The sequence below is a fragment of the Oncorhynchus tshawytscha genome, linkage group LG12 (assembly GCF_018296145.1).
Source record: "Oncorhynchus tshawytscha isolate Ot180627B linkage group LG12, Otsh_v2.0, whole genome shotgun sequence".
Classification (NCBI taxonomy): Eukaryota; Metazoa; Chordata; class Actinopteri; order Salmoniformes; family Salmonidae; genus Oncorhynchus; species Oncorhynchus tshawytscha.
Genome location: NC_056440.1, coordinates 16,572,723 through 16,594,898, shown reverse-complemented (window position 1 = coordinate 16,594,898; position 22,176 = coordinate 16,572,723). Strand labels below are relative to the sequence as shown.

Genomic DNA, 22,176 nt, shown 5'->3' with positions numbered 1-22,176 from the left:
TGACAAAATAATTTTGGAGTGGATTATTAAGCCATTTTGCTTTGGAAGTATACTATGGAAGTATGTTCGGGGTCATTGTCCATTTGGAAGTCTAATATGCGACCCAGCTTTAACTTCCTGACATGTTGAGATGTTGCTTCAATATATCCACATAATTTTAATTCCTGATGATGCCATCTGTTTTGTGAAATGCACCAGTTCCTCCTGCAACAAAGCACCCCCACAACATGATGCTGCCACCCCTGTGCTTCACGATTGGGATGGTGTTCTTCGACTTGCAAGCCTCCCCCTTTTTCCTCCAAACATATGGTCATTTTGGCCAAACAGTTCTATTTTTGTTTCATCAGACCAGAGGACATTTCTCAAAAAAGTACGATATTTATTGCAAACCATAGTCTGGTTTTTTAATGGCGGTTTTGGAGCAGTGGCTTCTTCCTTGCTGAGCGGCCTTTCAGGTTATGTCGATATAGGATTCGTTTTACTGTGGATATAGATACATGTACCTGTTTCCTCCACCATCTTCACAAGGTCCTTTGCTTTTATTCTGGGATTGATTTGACTGGTACTGTATATATTTTTAAGCTGTTTCACATGACAGGCAAGAAATGGAAATTCATTACTCATTATTCCAGTGTTGTCATTTTTCTCTCTTATCGTCAGCCATACTGTAGTTGCTATAGAATGCAAATGTGGATACATACAGTAGATTACTGGCAATTCCATCACTACCTGGTATGGCAACTGCTCGGCCTCCGACCACAAGGCACTACAGAGGAACGGCCCAGTACATCACTGGGTCCAAGCTTCCTGCCATCCAGGACCTCTAGACCAGTCGGTGTCAGAGGAAGGCCATAAAAATGGTCAAACTCCAGCCACCCTAGTCATAGACTGTTCTCTCTGCTACCTCACGGCAAGCGGTACTGGATTGCCAAGTCTAGGTCCAGGAGGCTTCTAAACATCTTCTTCCCCAAGCCATAAGATGCCTGAACAACTAATCAAATGACTACCCAGACTATTTGCATTGCCCACCCCCCCTTTTACACTGCTGCTACTCTCTGTTGTTATCATTTATGCATAGTCACTTTAATAACTCTACCTTCATGTACATATTACCTCAGCTAACCGGTGCACATTGACTCTGTACCGGTACACCCCTGTAACTGCTTTGTTGGTTTGTTGGTTAGGGGCTCGTAAGCATTTCACCTGTTGTATTCGGCACATTTGACTAATACAATTTGATTTGATTTGAATTGAATTATCAGCAGGACATTTCGTCATACACACATATTGAAAGATGCTGTGGAGTTGATAAGACAGGAGTAGTAGCGTACAGATAGGCTACTACTCAACTCTATATGGGTCCGATACCCTATGTGGCCCAGGGATGCTGTACTACTATGGCTGACCCTTTAAAACAACACATTTTACTGCATCTATCTGGTGTATATGACTATATACTATAGCCTTCATACCCTGTGGTGTGCCTTCTCACTATCCTCTACACGTGAAAATATTAAACACAACCTTGTGTTTTAAAATCTCAGTTCATTTTTTTATAAATACAGATTATAGACACTCATTTATTTCAAAGTCAGTCACTCAAGCGTTTACAAGAAATCCCAAAATCATGGCTTCCCTCATTAGATGAAATAACTTTTGTTTACTCATTACATCACACAACAAAATAACACAATTTACAGACTAATTAAAACTTTCAGTAGAAAATCATTTAAAACTACCATTACAAAAGATAAATGATTGTTATCACATTGAAATCCCATGCTCATTAATTACAGATTGGCTTTATAAAAGTACTAGTTAAAAAGTAACAATTTAGGACAAAATATTTTCATATTTTCTTAACCATTTTAATGTGATGTACATCACAATTTCATGCAAATGTAACATTTTCTTAAAGACACATATTTTCACATGCACAAGTATTGTCAGTCCTATCAGTCTGAAATACAACACGCTTCACAGCTTGTTCAAGGTACTACTTAAATATCTCCCCACCACTTTTGAAATGGTTCTTGACCCTCTTCTCTTCAGCACAGTAGCCTATTCCCTACTCCTATTCCTCCTGCTAAGAATGTCTATGCTTCTTCTTCTGTTCTTCCTTTACCCTGCTTCCAGCTCTCACCAAATCCTATTCTTTCTCCTCATCAGGCCCTATGCTTTCTGATAATAAACACCTGGGTCTGAGTGGTAGTCTCTTTCACATGGTTCAGGTGTGTCCATCATCTCTTCACCTGCGTCAGAATGGTAAACCTGGTCACCTATCTCTAGCTGGTCAGGGTCAGGCTTATACAACTGGTCATCTAACTCTGACTCTGAGTGGTACACATGTTTACCTGTATTACCTGACCCAGGGTAACGCACATTGGCACCTATGTGGTGTCCACCTGCCTCTTGTTCATACAGCTGGCCTCCCAGCTCGGAGTCGGAGTCATACACCTGTCTACCTGTCACATGCTGGTACACCTTTTCCTCTGCATCACCTGGCTCTGACACAGGCTGATAAACCTCTTCACCTGCCCTAGGCGGGTACACCTGTCCACGTGTTTTCATGTCCTGTCCATACACCTGTCTATCTGTCTCAGACCTGTACCCCTGTCCAACTGTCTCCATGTCCTGTCCATACACCTGTCTATCTGTCTCAGACCTGTACCCCTGTCCCCCAGTGTGGTGTTGGTAGACCTCAGGACTGTACTGGCTCCTCCTGTACAGGCTGTCTTCCTCATCCTCCTCCTGGCAGGAGCTCCCCGGGACGCTCTCCCCGTCCGACTGGGAGAGGCGCAGGCTGGGCCGCGGTGGCCGGGGCTTCTGGGAGAGGTCAAAAGGCTCTTCCTGTCTGGAGCGGGCCCGAAGACCCAGAGGGGCCGACAAGCAGAACCGCCCCCGCCGCCTGAAAACTGGAGGAGAGACACATGATACAATCTGAATTTGCTGAACACTGGAGAACAGAGACACATATCACAACAGAGATACGTATTTAGTATTTTATTAGGATCCCCAATTAGCTGCTGTCAAGGCAGAGGCTACTCTTCCTGGGGTCCAAACAGGAAACAAAACACAACAAATAAATACATATTATACATGACACACCTAATACAATTTAAAATACAATACATAACACAATATATAACTCAATATATAATACAATACATAATACAAAATATAATTCAATATATAATAACATACATAATACAATATAGTATAATACAATATATAATACAACACATAATACAACATATAACACAATACACAATCCAATATATAATGCAACATAAAATACAATATATAATACAACAAAGACCAATAGTGTGCAATCAATCTCTCCTCAACTTTGAGCCAGGAGAGATAGACATGCATGTCAAGACATTCGCCCTCCGTGTACATCCAAGTGCGGCTCTGTTCTGGACCAACTGCAATTTGCCTATGTCCTTCTTTGGTGCTACTAGGTAGTAGTCCAGGTGCGACAAAACGGGGGCCTGTAGGACCTGTTTGGTTGATTGAGATGTCACTTATTTACATAAGTATTCAGACCCTTTGCTATGAGACTTGAAATTCAGCTCAGGTGCATCCTGTTTCCATTGATCATGCTTGAGATGTCTCTACAACTTGATTGAAGTCCACCTGTGTTAAATTCAATTGATTGGACATGATTTAGAAAGGCCCACACCTGTCTATATAAGGTCCCACAGTTGGCAGTTGGCAGAGCAAAAACCAAGCCATGAGGTCGAAGGAATTGTCCGTAGAGCTTCGAGACAGGATCGTGTCGAGGCACAGATATGGGGAAGGGTAGGAAAAAATGTCTGCAGCATTGAAGGTCCCCAAGAACACACTGGCCTCCATCATTCTTGAATGGAATACGTTTGAAACCACCAAGACTATTCCTACAGCTGGCCATCTGGGCCAAACTGAGCAATTGGGGGAGAAGGGCCTTGGTCAGGGAGGTGACCAAGAACCCGATGGTCACTCTGACAGAGCAACAGAGTTCCTCTGTGGAGATGGGAGAACCTTCCAGAAGGACAACCATCTCTGCAGCACTCCACCAATCAGGCCTTTATGGTAGAGTGCACAGACGGAAGCCACTCCTCAGTAAAAGGCTCATGTGTCGGGATATATTTCAGTGGCAGGGACTGGAAGACTAGTCAGGATCGAGGCAAAGTTGAATGAATTAAAGTACTGAGAGATCCTTAATGAAACCTGCTCCAGAGTGCTCAGGACCTTAGGCTGGGGAACCTTCCAAAAGGACAACAACCCTAAGCACACAACCAAGACAATGCCTGAGTGGCTTCGGAACAAGTCTCTGAATGTCCTTGAGTGGCTCAGCCAGAGTCCGGACTTGAACCCGATTGAAAATCTCTGGAGAGACCTGGAAATAGCTGTGCAGCAACACTCCCCATGCAACCTGACAGAGCTTGAGAGGATCTGCAGAGAAGAATGGGAGAAACTCCCCAAATACAGGTGTGCCAAGCTTGCAGAGTCATACCCAAGGAGACTCAATGCTGTAATTGCTGCCAAAGGTCCTTCAACAAAGTACTTATGTTAATTATATATTGCAGTTTTTTTTATTTCTATAAATTAGCAAACATTTAAAAATATATATGTTCTTGCTTTGTCATTATGGGGTATTGTAAAACAATTCAATACATTTTAGAATAAGGTTGTAACCTAACAAAATGTAGAAAAGTACTTTCCGAAGGAACTGTTTATCCCAATTTGACTGGCTGATTTTGATTTAGCTTCAGGGTAGGAAGGTTATAGAAAGTATCACTGCAGAAAGGGAGGAACCATATAATGCATTTATCCATAGCCTGGAGTACTTACCTCTTGCATTCAGGCCCATGTCCATGATCCCGTGTTTGACCTTCATATGGCGGGTGAGGTTCCCCTTCAGAGTGAACTTGCTGGGGCAGTAGCGGCACTTGAAGGGCCTGCTGTCAGAGTGCAGGTGCATATGGCCCATCAGGTTATGCATTCTGTTGAACTCCTTCCCACACAGCTGAAAACAAGGAAGAACAAAAATAAAATAGTCAGATATGTGCTCACGGACGAACCAATAAGGCACATGAATTGAAGAACAAACAGAATGTGGAACAGATTTATTTTCAGCATTAAAAGACTTCATCAGGCTCCTAGGAAAGCAGGGCATGTGCTTGGAAGCAACAGACAATCAGCTGATAAACCCAAACCAGCATTTTGGCAAAGAATTATTGTAATTTTTCCTCAAACAAATGCATTGAATACCAACTATTGAAATAGTTTGTGTACACATTCCTTGATTACAATTTGGGAATTCCATTATTCCTCAAACCACATCATAGCACTTCCTGGTATAGTAAACACCATTCAAGGGCAGAAAAACAACGGCAAGTCTAGAACTGTGTCCACTTATCAAACTTTCTTCTCTATCAAACAACTGATATGTTAGATGACGAATCCTCATTCAGAGCTGTAATAGGAGCTGGACGCAATCGTGAACGTATGTGTGCAGACAGACAGACAGACAGACAGACAGACAGACAGACAGACAGACAGACAGACAGACAGACAGACAGACAGACAGACAGACAGACAGACAGACAGACAGACAGACAGACAGACAGACAGACAGACAGACAGACAGACAGACATACAGACAGACAGACAGACAGACAGACAGACAGACAGACAGAGAGAAAGGGCCAGAAGAGGAGGGATGGGAAGGGCAACTCCTGCTCTGTCCTTCCTCTGTATTCTTTTTGATTAGGGTTTCCTTCAGGAGGAGAGAGGGACTGTAAACTGTCCAAGAGGACCGTGAGAAAACAGGAAGTGTTCCCTCTAGCAGCAGAGAAAGCGAGATGAAATCTATTTGCGGGGCCTGATCTCCGGGGAGGCTGGGGGCCATTGTTAGAGAGGCAGTTTGTGCAGCGATATCCTTCCTATGGAAGAGGAGGGATCTCACTGCCAAATCTTCTCTCTGTCTACATTCTCCTCATCGTCTCAACTCTTTAATTAGTGAACAAGGTCATACAGACACTCAGAAACAGTGTTGAGCTGCTTCAGAGTGTCTATTGGCTTCTCTAGACTTTATATCATAGTAATAAAACTATTGTTTGTTTTATTTGTTATTTTTCCCCCCAATTTGGTGATATCCAATTGGTAGTTACAGTCTTGTCCCATCGCTGCCACTCCCATGCGGACTCGGGAGAGGCGATGTTCGAGAGCCATGTGTCCTCCGATACATGCCCCGCCAAGCCACACTGCTTCTTGACACACTGCTCCCTCAACCCGGAAGCCAGCCGCACCAATGTGTCGGAGGAAAGATACCCTGGCTTTAATAAAAGGAGTTGTTGTAGTTGATTTTGAAATGTCATAAATGAAACTGTCTCTAGCACTCTCCTCAACATATTGTACCATAAGAACACTCACCTTGCATTTGTAGGGTTTAATGTCAGAGTGGACGATCATGTGGGCCTTGAGGGTCTGTTTCTGGACAAAGCTCTTGAAGCAGAGGTGACACTGGTAAGACCTGATGTTAGTATGGATCAAGACGTGGCGCTTCATGTTTGCCAAGAGGGTGAACTCCCGACCACAGATACGACACTTGTGCTCCTTCACCCCCTGAGCGAGAGAGAGAGAGAGAGAGATATAATGTTTTCGTTAATTGTTGTTTGTCTAAATAACCATCAGAGTGGAAAATTGTCTTACATGTTGACAAGCAAGGCCGTCAGGGACAAGAACGACAAGACAGACATGTTAGCATGACAAAAAGAGAGTGGATGCCTTGTATCGTCTGAAAAAGGCAGAATAATAGGATTCTCACAATATTACATGACTGTACTTGTAGCTACGGTTACTGTAGCATGCACTCACATCTCTTTCTAAAGTCTCATTTGTCTGTTTGCTGGGCTCAAGGTTTTTGAGGAGAGCTGCTCTTTGTCCTGGCTTCACCATGTAGTACTAAAAGACAGTTTGAAGCAGAAACAATGGTGTGAAATTTGTAGTATGAAAGTCATCATACTGTCATGTACGTATATCCCATTACAAAACCATTTCATGTCAACAAATGTAAAGGCCCTTGATGCAGGCTACGTGTCATGGCACCAGCCAGCTGATGCTGTCAACAGATAAAGCCTTAACAGCCCTTTGACCCACAGACACTTCATCTCCACAACACAACACAACGTAGCCGTGTAAAGACACGTCCCTCTAAACACACATGTTGACATTAGTGGGCAGCAGTACGCGGACAGTATGAAAACCCCACCCAGTCTTACCTTATGTGTGAGTGTGTGCTGTTTGAGGTGATGGGACTGTATAAACTCCATGCCACACTCGCTGCAGATGTATGGCCGGATGTCTTTGTGCTTCATCATGTGGTTCTGCAGCTGGCTGGGGTACTGGAAGCTCTTCTGGCACTCACTACACCTGGACAGAAAACAGACACTTGCTATACACCTGGAAAGACAACTATTGAAATAGAATGAGAATTAGAATTGAGATAGAACTATAATTCTATACAGAAAACTCACACTCTGATGTGGCCTGGATTTAGCCAAAACGTAACAGTTTCCTGATAACCTGCTTGTTGTTGTTTTTTTACTGTCAAACCCACAAATCTTCCAGTGGTGGTAATGTAAAATATCTACAAGCAGAAATAGGGGCAACAGACACAAGGTAATGTGCAGCCCATCGGGTGTTTCTGGGCATACAGCTACCTGTAAAGGGTGGGACCTCTGTGGGCCATCAGGTGTCTCTTGAGCTGGGCCAGAGTGGGGAAGTCCAAACCACACTCCACACACACGTTCTCCTGGCCTTTCTCATGCTTCAGCTCATGGGCCCGCAGCTCACTAGGGTAGGCAAAACCCCTCCCACACACCCCACAACTAGAGAAGAGAGGGTAGGATAGGAGAGGAGTAGAAACAACAAAATTAATAATTTGACCAAATATTTAGGAAGGGGTCATGGAGTCTGTGAAAGAAGAAACCACATGGAAAAAGTGATAAGCAGTTAAGTAAAAAAAAAAAAAAAAAAAAAGATTTATTGTGTTAGAGATTTCATGAAGCTTGTATCTAAACCAAAATAAATAATTGTAAGATTGCTCTATACATCAGTTGTGGTCTCTACACGTGTAGAAAAAAGGGTTCCAAAATGGTTCTTCGGCTGTGCCCGTAGGAGAACCCTTTTTGGTTCGAGGTAGAACCTCGCTCAGTGGACAGTTTACTAGGTACACCCTATCTAGCACCGGGTTGGACCCCCCTTTGCCTCCAGAACAGCCTGAATTCTTCAGGGCATGGAAACATTACTCAATTCATATTATAGGACCTAATGTGTGCTAGGAAAAAATTCCCCACACCATTACACCACCACCAGCCTGTACCATTGGCACCAGGCAGGATGGGGACATGGACTCATGCTGCTTAAGCCAAATCCTGAATCTTCCATCAGCGTGATGCAACAGAAACCGGGATTCGTCAGACCAAGCAAGGTTTTTCCACTTCTCAATTGTCCAGTGTTGGTGATTGCGTGCCCACTGGAGCCACTTCTTCTTGTTTTTAGCTGATAGGAGTTGAACCCAGTGTGGTCGTCTGCTGCAATAGCCCATCCGTGACAAGAGCCGACTAATTGTACGTTCCGAGATGCCGTTCTGCACACCACTGTTGTACTGCGCCATTACTTGCCTGTTTGTGGGCCGCCTGTTAGCTTGCACGATTCTTGCCATTCTCCTTCGACCTCTCATCAACAAGCTGTTTTCGCCCACAGGTGTGCCGCTAACTGGATGTTTTATGTTTGTCACACCATTCTCGGTAAACCCTAGACACTGTTGCGCGTGAAAAGTCCCATGAGGGTGGACATTTTTTGAGATACTGGATCCATTACGCCTGGTACCGATGATCATACCTCAAATCCTCTTAGGTCTCTCTTTTGCCCCTTCTAACATTCAATTGAACAGTAACTGAATGCCTCGATGCCTGTCTAACTGCTTTATATAGCAAGCCATGGCCACGTGACTCACTGTCTGTAGGAATGAGCCATTTTCGTGAACTGGGTGATGTACCTAATAAACTGAGAAAACTGAGTCTATGTAGATACTTTTGTTAGAAAGAATACTATATTTCCCTTGATGGAGTGATGCTGAATGAAAAAATTGAAGGAAAAAAATTTCAATGTGGGGTCAATTTACCCCACTCTCCCATACTGATGACAATTTATGGACAGGTCTAAGTTTGTTCTATCCTTGGTCTGCGTTTGAGTCACAGACTAGGCATGTAATGTAAGGTCCTTGTTGAACTAATTTTCTTAATTCTCAGCTAGACTAAATAAAGAGTAACTGTAGTCTATTAATTCCAGTAACTCTAATCTAGACTAAGATGGTGCCATTACTGACCTGTACGGCTTCACGTCACTATGCTGCATCATATGTCTCTTCAGGTGACTGGTCTGGGTGAAGGCCTTGTGGCACACCTGGCACTTGTGTGGCCGTGTGCCCTGGTGGGTGAGCAGGTGAGTGTGCAGGTGGCTCAGCTGCTTGAACCGATTCCCACACAGATGGCAGCTGTGAGGCTTGATCCCACTGTGGCCCAGGATGTGTGTGACCAGGTTATACTTGGATGTGTATGACTTCTCACACGTACGGCACTTCCAACGCTTCTGGTTTCCTCCTACATCTACGTGGTAGCTGTCGTCGATGTGGATGTTGAGACCCAGCTTCTCAGCGCTGGTCATCCCACCTCGGGGCCCTCTGTCTGGGCTGCGCCGACTAGGTCGTGGTGCCTCTCCGGGGTAGAAGGCTCCAGGAGAGAGGTGCATGATGGGCCCAGGCATGAAGAAGGGGAAGGGGAGGAGGCTGGGGTGGAGAGGGGGGAAGAATAGGGGAGGAGGGTGGTGATGGAGGAGAGGAGAGGGAGGCCACAAAGGTGAGGGGCTGAGTGGTTCCTGTTTCACCTGCAATGGGAGGCCCATAGTTGTCTCATATCTGGACATAGCCCTGTGGTGCAGCTGGAGCCGGCTCAGGTCGATCATACCTTGAATGGGCATGGGAGAGGGAGGGAGACATGGGCGAGGAGGTAGGGAGAACGGAAGGTGGTTGAGATCAACAGTCTTGGTGTTGCCTCGACGCTCCACCTCCTCCATGTCTCCTGTAGGGGATTCGGAACCCTCCATTTTTTGTGGCCTTCTTTTGCGTTTTTGGGAACCTTCCCTCTGGGTGTAATGCATGCCCTCAGAGCCCCGTGGCCGATGGTGAGTCAGGGGGCTGTAGGCCTCTCTGGTCGGGAAGAGGGAGAGTTTGGTCGGGTTCAGGTAGAGTGGGGGTGGGCTCAGATAAAGACTGTGGTGAGAGACAGGTCTCAGGTCTTCCCTATGAGGACTCCTCCTGTCTGGTCTGAAACCTAGAATGTCTGTATCCATCATTTACCTGCATGGGGAAATATACAGAAGATATCAGTTATGTATGTCAACCATTACAATATGATTACCATAAGCATGCTTCTCCAACACCTGAGGAAGAGAACCAGTCCTTCTGGCGTTACCTACCTACTGCACAGGTAGCCGTGACAACACTAATCGCTGTCCTCTGTTACATCGTTATAACCTGTCACTGCTCGCTTCTGTACTGCCATCCCTTCTTCCTCTACCATCCATTCCTCTGAAACAGGAACTAATGTTCACTTCTCCTCCTCTCTCTGCTTTGTTCATCTTTTTGCATGGATTGGTGGAAGGGCACTTCTCCTTTTGTCCTCCACTACAACGCTGTGTTAGATTTCTTACTTAGCTCTAGAGAAGCACAAGTTCCAAACAAATGGACCACTTTGTAGATCTGCATACTCTGCTTAAGAAGAGCCAACCAACTACATCCACTATAGAGTGTGAATGATTGGATTAATGTTGGCATTTTTGTAGTTATGAGCTGAAGACAGTTAGTGGGAGGGACACAGGAGATTGGCTGTGACAGAGGGAATCAGACAATCAATAAAGTGTTCAACTTCTGCAGTTCGGCTAAAGGAGGACGAGACAATACTGTTAGTAGCCCTTTCCTGCAGTCAATGACCAAAAGCGCTCTCTTTGGCCTCATGGGTGGAATTAATTTTATTATTAATAAAGATGATAACAAATACTGTGTTTCAATGTCAAATAAAGTGTAATATTGGAATGCAAACTCAAAATTGAATAGATTTCAACACTACAGTGCATTTGGAATGTATTCAGACCTCTTGACTTTTTCCACATTTTGTTACATTACGGACTTATTTTAAAATGGATTAAGTCATTTTCCCCCTCATCAACCTACACACAATACCCCATATTGACAAAGCATTGAAGGTCCCCAAGAACACAGTGGCCTCCATCATTCTTAAATGGAAGAAGTTTGTAACCACGAAGACATTTCCTAGAGCTGGCCGCCTGGCCAACCTGAGCAATCGGGGGAGAATGGCCTTGGTCAGAGAGGTGACCAAGAACCTGATGGTCACTCTGAAAGAGCTACATAGTTCCTCTGTGGAGATGGGAGAACCTTCCAGAAGGCCAACCATCACTGCAGCACTCCACCAATCAGGCCTTTATGGTAGAGTGGCCAGATGGAAGCCATTCCTCAGTAAAAGGCACATGACAGCCCGCTTGGAGTTTGCCAAAAGGCACCTAAAGACTCTCAGACCATCAGAAACAGGATTCTCTGGTCTGATGAAATCAAGAATGAACTCTTTGGCCTAAATGTCAAGAGTCACATCTGGAGGAAACCTGACACCATCCCTACGGTGAAGCATGGTGGTGGCAGCATCATGCTGTGGGGATATTTTTCAGTTGCAGGGATCAGGATCCAGGGAAAGATGAACTGATCAAAGTACAGATAGATCCTTGATGAAAACCTGCTCCAGAGTTCTCAGGACCTCAGACTGGGGTGAAGGTTCACCTTCCAACAGGACAACAACCCTAAGCACACAGCCAAGACAACGCAGGAGCGGTTTTGGGACAAGTTTCTGAATGTTCTTGAGTGGCCGATCGAACATGTCTGGGGAGACTTGAAAATAGCTGTGCAGCAACACTCCCCACTCAACCTGACAAAGCTTGAGAGGATCTGCAGAGAAGAATGGTGGAAACTCACCAAATACAGGTGTGCCAAACTTGAAGCATCATACCCAAGAAGACTCTAGGCTGTAATCGCTGCCAAAGGTGCTTCAACAAAGTACTGAGTAAAGGGTTGAATACTTACATAAATGTGATATTTTTGTTTACAATACATTTGCAAAAATTTCTAAAAACCTTGTTTTGCTTTGTCATTTTGGGTTATTGTGTGTAAATTGATGAGGGGGAAAAAACTATTTAATCCATTTTAGTACAAGGCTAAATGTGGAAAACGTCAAGGTGTCAGAATACTTTCCGAATGCACTGTATATCTGACACTGTACAGGTGTCTTCTTTTTTTGTTGTTGCCCATAACCATGTGTGTCAGCTGTATACTTCGGTTTCAAAGTCCATTTTTTTTAGCCCACTGCTGTAAAAGGTTCATTATTAATGATGCCAGTTATGTGAATACAGTGTGACATTTCTCTGAACTGTCAATCTACAGACCAAAACCACTGAGAACATCCAATGTTGATGGGGATTGGGATGGTGATGGTCATCATCAAGGATAAAGATTAGGGCACAATTCAATTATTGTTAATAAAAAGACACTTAATAATGGGCTATTCTAAGCTTCAATGTGTTATTCCAGTCACAGTGTGAAAAAAATGTCATGATGTAAAGTATGCGATATAAACATATTACGATATTATGAAAACCAGTTAAATCAAATGTTTCCTCAAATGCAAACAGAGTAACCAGTCACATGTACCTGACAGTCAGACACTCAAGCAATTCATTATCAACCAGATGTCAATGCATATTCAAACACTTTCTCTATTCATTTTTATGAATCACCTCAAATACGTTCACTACATTACTCTGCTCCACACACAGTACTGTCAGATACACAAGTACTTACAATATCTCTATTTAGGCAATACACACAGTTTCTCAACATTTTTTAAATACAAAAAGTTTCCCCAGAACCATGCCCTTACTATCTATTCTACACAGAACGGTGCAGTACTGAAAGACCACTCTGTCTCTTCCTCCCTCTCTCTGTCTGCCCTGCCAGTGTATATCCCCAGTGAAAACAATACAACACAACTAAGACAATAAAACAAAAGCCCCCCATCACCCTCATGTCATGCCATGCCCTGTTAGTCCTCAGCTGGACCTGAGAGACTCACCTCTCTGTCCAGCGGTAGTGCAGTAGCTGTGTTAGGCTGTATTCCAGCTCCTGTAACAATCTCTCTGGCCTGCTGCTGTCCTGACAATGAGCCACCCATCCACGGACAGCATTTGATGTGACTTAAGAAAGAGAACAGGAACAATCGCTTTGTTCTCATTTTTCAGATGAGTACCTTCGGAGAGAAGGAAGGAAGGGAGGGAGAGGAAGTCAACAAGCCTTCCTGCTGAAAAATAAGGAAACACTAGATAGACATCTCAATTTCTCTACAAAATAAGGATTTACACAGCTTTGGGAGAGACTGGATGAGGCTTGTTTTAAACAATTGAATAGTAGTACAATGCTGATTGAATGTTGTGCATTGGTAAACAAGCATGGAAGTCCAGGAGAGGAGTTTTCAACTGCCAACACCAACAGTTCTGGGAATCACTTTCACAACCCTGTTTTTCCCATCCTGGAGATTACGCCTCACATGCTAGATTCACACTGCTTAAACATAACATCTGTGACGTTAGTTAGTGCAATAATGGCTTCAGGACGTGTGGAAAAAATGTGATGCTGGAAAGACAATTATGCATAGATCATTTAATTGACCAATTAGGAACCACCACAGAAAGGTAATGAATATGTTGTCATGTGATGCTGGTGTATGCTCTGTGAATGCTCATGGTTATGATATAACATTTAAGTGTCTTGATGACATGACAGTGTTCCAAGTCATTTAGACGCACGTCTAAATCAAAGTGAAGCTCTGTCTGATCTACACATATACTAGGGTATCAACGTAATGACTAGGAATATTAGAGTATTTCAAGGTATTCCTTTGTTCAACTAGTCTGCTTTAGCCTCTTGAGTGATGGGTAGATTTCATACAGCATAAACAGAAGGATTGAGTTGGCTCATGTATGACAGTGTAACATGTAGTGAGTCAATACAGCCACATGTGGGAAGGATAACCCCACTGCACCATGGGAGAAGAGCTCAGTTGGGCCATTTCAAATACTCTTTAAAAGTGATGAAGTGTACATATACAACATATTTGAACTGGTCCATCATTACTCTCTCAGTCAGGCCAATACACAAGCATATAGACATGTTCCTGGCAGCAACACCCAGCCTTTACTTGTCTTTACACACAGTGACTCTTCATAGTGGGTACTGGCTCTTAAAGGTTGAAAACTGTGATATCACATAAATCTTATGACACGTGTATGCACCAATCATCTGACGTAAACTCGTCCCCCACAATTTGCGTATATATTCACCCTGCCTTTCTGCATCAGTACAGGATGACTAAACCGGAAGGCACTAATTGAGCTCATCTCATTGGAAGAGTGAAAGTCTCTAATAGGAAGCCGATTAGCGTTGTCTCTGTTAACGGACTTGGTTAATCAATTAACCTAAGACCTCGACGATGTGTACTAATTGCTATGAGGAATTAGAAAGTTTATTAAGGTGACATATCAGGTATATCGTGTGTGTGTGTGTGTGTGTGCTTGTGTGTGTGCTAGTGTGTGTGCTAGTGTGCCAATGTGTGTAGCCAATAAAAAGCTCATAAAGTGCATTAATAAGATAACCCCTAGTGCAGGGTTTACCAACTGGGCTGAATTTGGCCCATGGGTGGTTTTATTTGGCCCCCCAAGTCTTCTGAGCAAAAATAATAATAATAATCACTTAAATTATAAAAATGGAGTGGAATTTTCATTGTTGGACATACCGGGAAATCAGCTCCAAGTGATTATAATTTAAGAAATAGTTTTTTAGTATTCCCACGCATAATACAGAGACACGTGATCATATACAAATATAAACAATGTTTGAAATTATTACATTTTAGTCAAACATTTTATCTGTTTGGGCTTCTTGCGGTCAATTTTCAGTCTACAAATGATTTGTAATTGTGTTCCGGCCACCGACCCTCTGCTCAAGCAAAAATTAATCCGCAACTGAATCTAGTCGATGAAATGGTGTATAATCTCAGTAGGTACAAATATGTCTTCTTATCCCATTACTATATGGTGCTGTTTTCTCAATCCTTGAACTGGAACCATCTACAGGATGTAGCCAACTAGTCTGTCAGATAGTTAGCTAACACTGAAATACACTGCTCTACAGTAATTGCCTCACAATCACCATCTCATTTCGTCATCTCTCTAATAATAGGTCCAGGTTCAACACATCCCCCCCCCCATCCCAATCTACACACCAAGCACTTCCCGTCTGTCTCATTCTTCTGACACCTCTCCTCTTTCACATGCATAGTCACGGACACAGGCCCTCTACTAATGATTGTCTCTATGGCTGAGGCCGCGCCAGGCCACTCACTGTATGACTGTACTACTGGCCAGGCATCTGCCAAGGCCAAGCCAGGGGCCAGCGCTATCAGGAGGGAGGGTGAGTAAGACAGGCTCGTTAATTAACCCTAAGTGGATGTCAGGGGTCCGTGTCACTCCCCGGGAGAGAGGTATATAAGAGGTCTGGGTGCTACTGAAGATACATAACTTCAACATTCACCCGGGAGTCACTACGAAACAAAGAAACACATTCGACTTGTACTCTATTCCTCTTCTCTCAGTAGAGATGACTGGAGCCGCTGTGTTCTTGTGTTTATTCTTCCTCATGTCTTTCTGTTCAGCCTGCTACATCTCCAACTGTCCCATCGGGGGCAAGAGGTCCGTCATGGACTCTCCACAACGCAAGGTGAGTGGCAACTGTATCGGTCTAGAATCTAGATCTACACTACTTAAATCGTATGTGTATTGTAAACAGCAGGCATGATTTGTCTTATGCAACAAGAGGAGTAGGAACTGAAAGTGAAGCTCTGTAGAAGCACTGAATTCTGAAGTATCTGAATTCTGAGATTTGACAATGAACCGTTAACTTCCCTGTGAAAAAAGGGAGTAAGAATGTTGATAAGAATCAATGTTTTTGAATGATTGTACAACTTAATACCCGATTGTCCCTTCTTTCCTCCTGCAGTGCATGTTGTGTGGGCCAGGGGAGCAGGGCCGCTGTTTCGGCCCCAGTATCTGCTGTGGGGAAGGGCTGGGCTGCTGGATGGGCTCCGCAGAGACGGCACGCTGCATGGAGGAGAACTACCTGCCCACCCCCTGTCAGGCAGGAGGGAGACCCTGTGGATCTGAAGAAGGACGCTGCGCTGCACCAGGCATCTGTTGTGACTCAGGTAAGGAAACATCAATGTCATGTTTCTGGGATGATTTCTATGGTTATTCCACTGGTTCTAATATAGTGGTGGATAAAATGCTTTGCTTTCTGTATCTCAGAGGGCTGCAGTGCGGACCAATCCTGTCTGGCAGAGGAGGAAGGCGACAATCAAATCAGCCAATCAGAGGGCAGCGATGACGCCCTCCTCAGGCTCCTTCACATGGCTGGCCACACCCCTCCTCATCGAGTCCACCAATGAGCTGCCAATGATGCCAGGTTTCCATGGGGGTCACTTGAGAGATTGGTTGTTAGGATTTGTAGTTCAAGGTAACCTAGTTGTAGTTCATTGATTAATTCATCTATTTCACCTACACACCCATTTACTGGCCTCCTTCAGTTTATAGGCAACCTCACTGGATTGGAACCTGTGCACTCCTCTGTAGATTGCCTTTGTATTAAATACTACTAATAATATATTTTATGTACTGTATGTATAGGAATGGCTATCATTAATCTTACAAGTGTTAAGAGTCCCCACGTGTATTCTAATAAAGCGTGTGAGTGTGTATGGAGTGTGTATGGTTTAGGCATTTTTCTCTATCAGCTAAACAATTACCCGTTGTTTAACATCTACATCTGAAACATGAAATGAGTGGCTAAGTGCTCTTCGTCATGTAGTTCTCTAATTTACTGTAACATTAGGCTCAGTATTTAGGCCAGCACAATGTTTGGTAAGTCTCTACAATGGACCATGAAACATCTGTTATATGGACTTTACTCTCCTTCACTATCACAGCTGTCCTTATATAATAATAATAATACCACACAAACCTTTGAGCAGATATCCTGTAGGTAATTTAGAACTATGAACAGGAACTGGAATAGGTTGTAACTGGGATAGTGACCATAGGTTTTAAATAAAAATCCAGATAAAACGTTTTTGCATTACTACTACCAAGGTTAATATAGTAACCAAAAATAATCACCGAAAAACTATTTAGTAAACTGTATTAAAATAATTGACAAACCCATTTGAAAAACAATATTGAAACAATTATCTTTGCCTCCAAAACTAACTAAAATACATTTTTTGATTTCTTTTGGGGGGGCTTTTCAAGCTACTTAAATCTGGCGGGTAATTGCGGCCAGGAGATGGTGATGTTTCAAAAAAGGTCTAGCTTGTGCATCCTTATCACTAGCTATTACAAGCTAACGTAGAAAAATATGTCTAGGTATCGAACTTGATTATTCTTGTACTACTAAAGTAAAAGCATTGGATTGGTGGAACATGGCTGAGAGAGTTTCATTCCACCATATTTTATGCATTGGTCTCAACGCTATTCCTTTTAAATCCAAGTCACATTGAGATTTTCTTTATAATTTAAACCTAACCTGAGCTCTTGAGAACCCAAGGCCATACAGCCATAAGGTTCTCATTTTAACAATTGACCATATCTGTTCTGACTCACTCAAATGCAATGTGGTTTTGGAAACCGCCAAAATTCTACTTTCAGAATGATATGCAGATACAATAGAGGCAGTGTAGCCTAATTGTTAGAGCATTGGACTAATAACCAAAAAGGTAGGAAGATCAAATCCCTGAGCTAACAAGGTAAAAATCAGTTGATTTGCCCCTGAACAAGGCAGTTAACCCACTGTTCCTAGGCCATCATTGAAAATAAGAATTTGTTCTTAACTGACTTGCCTAGTTAAATAAAAGTAAAATATTTAGTGGAAATCTGTGGTTTAACAGCTAATATTAAGTGTATTATTTGGAAGGTTATTTTTGAATGATATAGAAGAAAAATAAACGCACAGCTATTTAGGTGAGGTGCTGGCTAGCGGAGCAGAAAACTTGAAAATGAAAGAGAGCCGCACACTCTAGGAGCTCAAATGCAAAAATGTAATTACCAACGTTTTCGACAGCCAAGCTGTCTTCATCAGGGTATAATCACAAACACTGTGGGATGACTCGTTTATATAGTGTCAAAAGACACAGGTGTCTGTAATCATGGCCAAGAGTGGCCTAATATCATTGGTTAATTCTCAAATATTAAAATGGCATACAAAGCACAGCATACAAACAACAAAGGGATAGCATACGATCATAGATTCATTTTCGACTACACAAGCTTACAAACAATTACAATGGCAAAGTCACAATAATCACAAGAACGGCTTCAGATCAAAGTCTACTTTGAGACCGAAGGGAGCAAGGGTCTTTAAGTTAAAGATCTAGACAGCCTCTCGTTTTAACAATAAATGATCAAGGTCCCCCCCTCTCCTAGGGAGGGTGACATGTTCCATGCCAATATAACGCAGAGATGAAATCGAGTGGCCTGCCTACAAAAAGTGGGCCGCAACTGGGTAAGTCAAGTTTTTACACCTAATGGTGCTACGACGCTCTGAGATACGTACTTTTATTCGCGCTTTGTTTTACCCACATCATTTTTACCACAAGGACAAGTTATAAGATAAATAACTGGCTTAGTGGAGCACGTAATAACACCTTTGATTGGGATCGATTTCCCTGTTTGTGGGTGTTTGAAGGATCTACATTAATAAGTGCCATTGCAGTCCCATTGCATATTTTTAATGATAATCAACCTCTAAAAGTCTCAATCCCAAGATTTGATATATTGAACTTGGCCTTTATTACTATTGCCAGTAGAAACGCATGGAATAACACATTCATAAATGGCAAAAAAGTCAGTCAAATAATGCATCATAAGGTTGAGGTGTCTGTCCTGTATCTAGGACATATAAAAGCTCAGGAATTTGTGTTTTTTTTTGGGACACATTTAACCCCTTGTTTTTGTTGGCACAAAACTACCTCCATACAAAATGTGGCAAGCAATAGCACAGAGACTGGCGCAAAAAACTATGATGGAAGGAAACACTCTTGCCTGTATTTACACCTAATACAATGCTTTTAAACTTTTGTAGTACACCTAGTATATGTAACAATGAAGTTAGCTACCTAGCCAATTTTCTGTGAAAGCTAGTGATAGTGATGCAGAAACTAGGCATTTTTTAAACATCTTCTCCTAGCTGCATTTATCAGGAGCATTGAGTCAAATATAATTATTTCAGTATAGTCCGTTTTTCAAGAGTTTGTTAATTATTTTATTTCACTAAATAATTTTTCCATGATTAGTTTCAGCTTTAGTTTACATAATATCCTTGTAGTATACCCACATCTAACAGCAGTTCAAAGGTTCATGTTTTATTGTCCCATATACATGATACAGCAGGTGTGAAACATTACAGTGAAATGCTTAACTTGTGAGCTCTTTACAAACAATGCACAATTAAAGGTAATACTTTAGATATGAAGAAAAACACAAGAAAAATAATCAGAAAAACCCCCAGGTCTATGACCTCCTCCCTGTAGGACAAGTCATCACCATCATCACCACGTCATGTCATCATTAAACTTGATGATGGTGTTGGAGTCCTGCTGGCCACGCAGTTTAGTGAACACGATGGGAGAGAGCTGGTTTCAAGTGCAGGGAGCAGCAGGTGTATATTTGTACAGGACCACAGCAGGAGGCAGGAACCTGGATCCAGGGGCAAGCAGAAGGTCATACACAGGGGGTCCAAAAAGGCAACAGTACAGGCAGGTTAATTAAAAGGCTAGTAAGGTCATCTGGGAGATCAGGCAATAGGTTGATAGCAGGCTAAAGTACAAGGAGGGAATAGGCAAAAGGTGTTGTTAGTGAGGCAGGCCAAAACTATCATACACAGGAGGAGAAACTCACAGGCAAACCAGCGCTCTGACTAGAAGTGTGTCACAAAACAAACAATACCTCAAAATGATGGGGTGCAAAGAACTGAATGAAATAGTGTGTGATAATGACATACAGGTGTGTGAACAGGTGATCAGAATTCAGGTGATTGGGATCTGGAGAGTGAACTGCATTCAGAGGATCTATGTGTTTGAGAATGTGAGCTGGAAAGTGGACTGGTAAGTGAGCTGCATTTAGGGGGTCTACGTGTTGGAGAGTGGGAGTTGGAAGCAGATGTTACACACAGAGTGCTGAGAAGTTAAAAGTAACTTGTTATATTACAACGTTACTTCCTTTAAAAGTAACTCTTTATGGTATAACATTATTTGCTGTCGAAAGTAACCCCCCAAAAATGAATTGATCATTCTTAAGATATTTCCTTAACACTCGAAAAGCCAGGTCTTGATACCCCATAGGCTACCTAAGCCATTGATACAGCTTCTTGATGTCAGCATTCTAAGTCTAATAATTTTTAATAATTTTTACAATTTTATTTCACCTTTACTTAACCAGGTAGGCAAGTTGAGAACAAGTTCTCATTTACAACTGCGACCTGGCCAAGATAAAGCAAAGCAGTTCGACACATATAACAACACAGAGTTACACATGGAGTAAAACAAACATACAGTCAATAATACAGTAGAAAAATAAGTCTATATACAATGTGAGCAAATGAGGTGAGATAAGGGAGGTAAAGGCAATAAATAGGCCATGTCGGCGAAGTAAGTACAATATAGCAATTAAAACACTGGAATGGTAGTTTTGACAGTAGTTGAGTGTGCAAAGTAGAAATACTGGGGTGCAAAGGAGAAAAATAAATAAATAAATACAGTAGGGGAAGAGGTTGTTGTTTGGGCTATTTATAGCCCAAACAACAACAAATACCATCACTCATTCATATATCCTTATGTACATATTCTTTATCCCCTTACACTGTGTATAAGACAGTAGTTTTGGAATTGTTAGTTAGATTACTTGTTGGTTATTACTGCATTGTCGGAACTAGAAGCACAAGCATTTCGCTACACTCGCATTAACATCTGCTAACCATGTGTATGTGACAAATAAAATGTGATTTGATTTGATTTGATTTGAGATGGGCTATGTACAGGTAAATACATTTCATATAGACCTACGTCTATCGCAAAAATAATAATTTGGTTGTGTTTATGAAGGTCTAAGGCAACATTAGAATATGAAAGAAAATGTAGGCTATCTAAAGAACCTAAAGAACACAATAGTATTTTATTTAGTTTATGTAGGCTAACTGTAGGCTATATGGAAAACACCACAATTCAAGTGTACTATAATCCATTAAGTAAACAACATCACAAATATAACTCATTATTAAATCATTAAGGGCAGGTATTAAAGGACATTATGAAACTCTGAAAATTAATTTCAAAAGAACAGAATGGCATACTTTGAGTTTAAATATATTACTGTGCTTTGAGTGTTGCAAGTGCCGGTGGGGAGTGCATGGAATCACAGTAATTCTGCCCAAATGTAATATTTTGAAATAGAGCTCAGGGGGTCATTTTAATGAATAGTTCGGCAAGTGTAGGTGATTTGGAAACTGCAGAATGTGTTTAGAAGTGTTTCATTTTCTTAAGGTTAGGCATTAACTCTGAATGGTTAAGGTAAGAGTTAAGGTTTGGGATAGGCTTAAAACAAAAATCTAAAAAACAACATTCTATCGCTGCATTCTAACTTGCAACCCTTGGAATCAGATGGTTACAATCCATGGCTGTGACAGCACCATTCTCTCAGTAGTTGGGTGAGTGAGAGAATGTATCCAGTTGAGCCGAATAAGTAACACCACACTGCCGTCTCATCCATGTCAATAATATTGCTCACCTTTATCTTATTTTGCACAATCTTTAACGGTACTCACTGAAGTTCACTCTAAAACAATTCATTTAGACACGGCATTTATTTGAAACAGGCATTTATTTGCTGAAATGCCCGGCTATGAAAAGG

The 22,176-nt window shown here is 42.3% G+C and overlaps 2 protein-coding genes across 3 annotated transcripts; one reads left to right on the top strand and one right to left on the bottom strand.

Annotated features, from left to right (window-relative positions):
* Window positions 1-1,569: 1,569 nt before the first annotated feature.
* LOC112262607 (zinc finger protein 366) lies at window positions 1,570-13,445 on the bottom strand. Its single transcript, XM_024438247.2, has 8 exons — window positions 13,245-13,445; window positions 9,380-10,408; window positions 7,710-7,877; window positions 7,269-7,419; window positions 6,865-6,951; window positions 6,421-6,612; window positions 4,837-5,011; window positions 1,570-2,915 (listed from the first exon to the last, which is right to left on the bottom strand). The coding sequence occupies exons 2-8, from the start codon at window positions 10,402-10,404 to the stop codon at window positions 2,173-2,175; spliced, it is 2,541 nt and encodes an 846-aa protein (XP_024294015.1). The 5' UTR covers window positions 10,405-10,408; window positions 13,245-13,445; the 3' UTR covers window positions 1,570-2,172.
* A 2,041-nt stretch (window positions 13,446-15,486) lies between these two features.
* On the top strand, window positions 15,487-17,454 carry LOC112263968 (isotocin-neurophysin IT 2-like). Of its 2 annotated transcripts, XM_024440590.2 has the most exons (4): window positions 15,487-15,637; window positions 15,879-15,943; window positions 16,223-16,427; window positions 16,528-17,454. In XM_024440590.2, exons 1-4 carry the CDS (start codon window positions 15,572-15,574, stop codon window positions 16,756-16,758), a joined length of 567 nt encoding a protein of 188 aa, XP_024296358.1. In that variant the 5' UTR covers window positions 15,487-15,571; the 3' UTR covers window positions 16,759-17,454. The 2 variants fall into 2 exon arrangements, with proteins under 2 accessions (XP_024296358.1, XP_024296359.1); XM_024440591.2 differs by lacking the exon at window positions 15,487-15,637 and having other exon boundaries at window positions 15,757-15,943; window positions 16,528-17,449.
* Window positions 17,455-22,176: the final 4,722 nt, after the last annotated feature.

Excerpts from the sequence above, each read along its gene's own strand:
- LOC112263968 (XM_024440590.2), top strand. The coding sequence starts at position 15,572 with ATGACTGTACTACTGGCCAGGCATCTGCCAAGGCCAAGCCAGGGGCCA. Across the intron at positions 15,638-15,878 it reads CAGCGCTATCAGGAGGGAGG|CCTGCTACATCTCCAACTGT; the intron begins GTGAGTAAGACA and ends CTTTCTGTTCAG. Across the intron at positions 15,944-16,222 it reads TGGACTCTCCACAACGCAAG|TGCATGTTGTGTGGGCCAGG; the intron begins GTGAGTGGCAAC and ends TTCCTCCTGCAG.
- LOC112262607 (XM_024438247.2), bottom strand. The coding sequence starts at position 10,404 with ATGATGGATACAGACATTCTAGGTTTCAGACCAGACAGGAGGAGTCCT. Across the intron at positions 7,878-9,379 it reads AGTGACGTGAAGCCGTACAG|TTGTGGGGTGTGTGGGAGGG; the intron begins GTCAGTAATGGC and ends TCTCTTCTCTAG. Across the intron at positions 5,012-6,420 it reads TTAAACCCTACAAATGCAAG|CTGTGTGGGAAGGAGTTCAA; the intron begins GTGAGTGTTCTT and ends CCTTGTTTTCAG.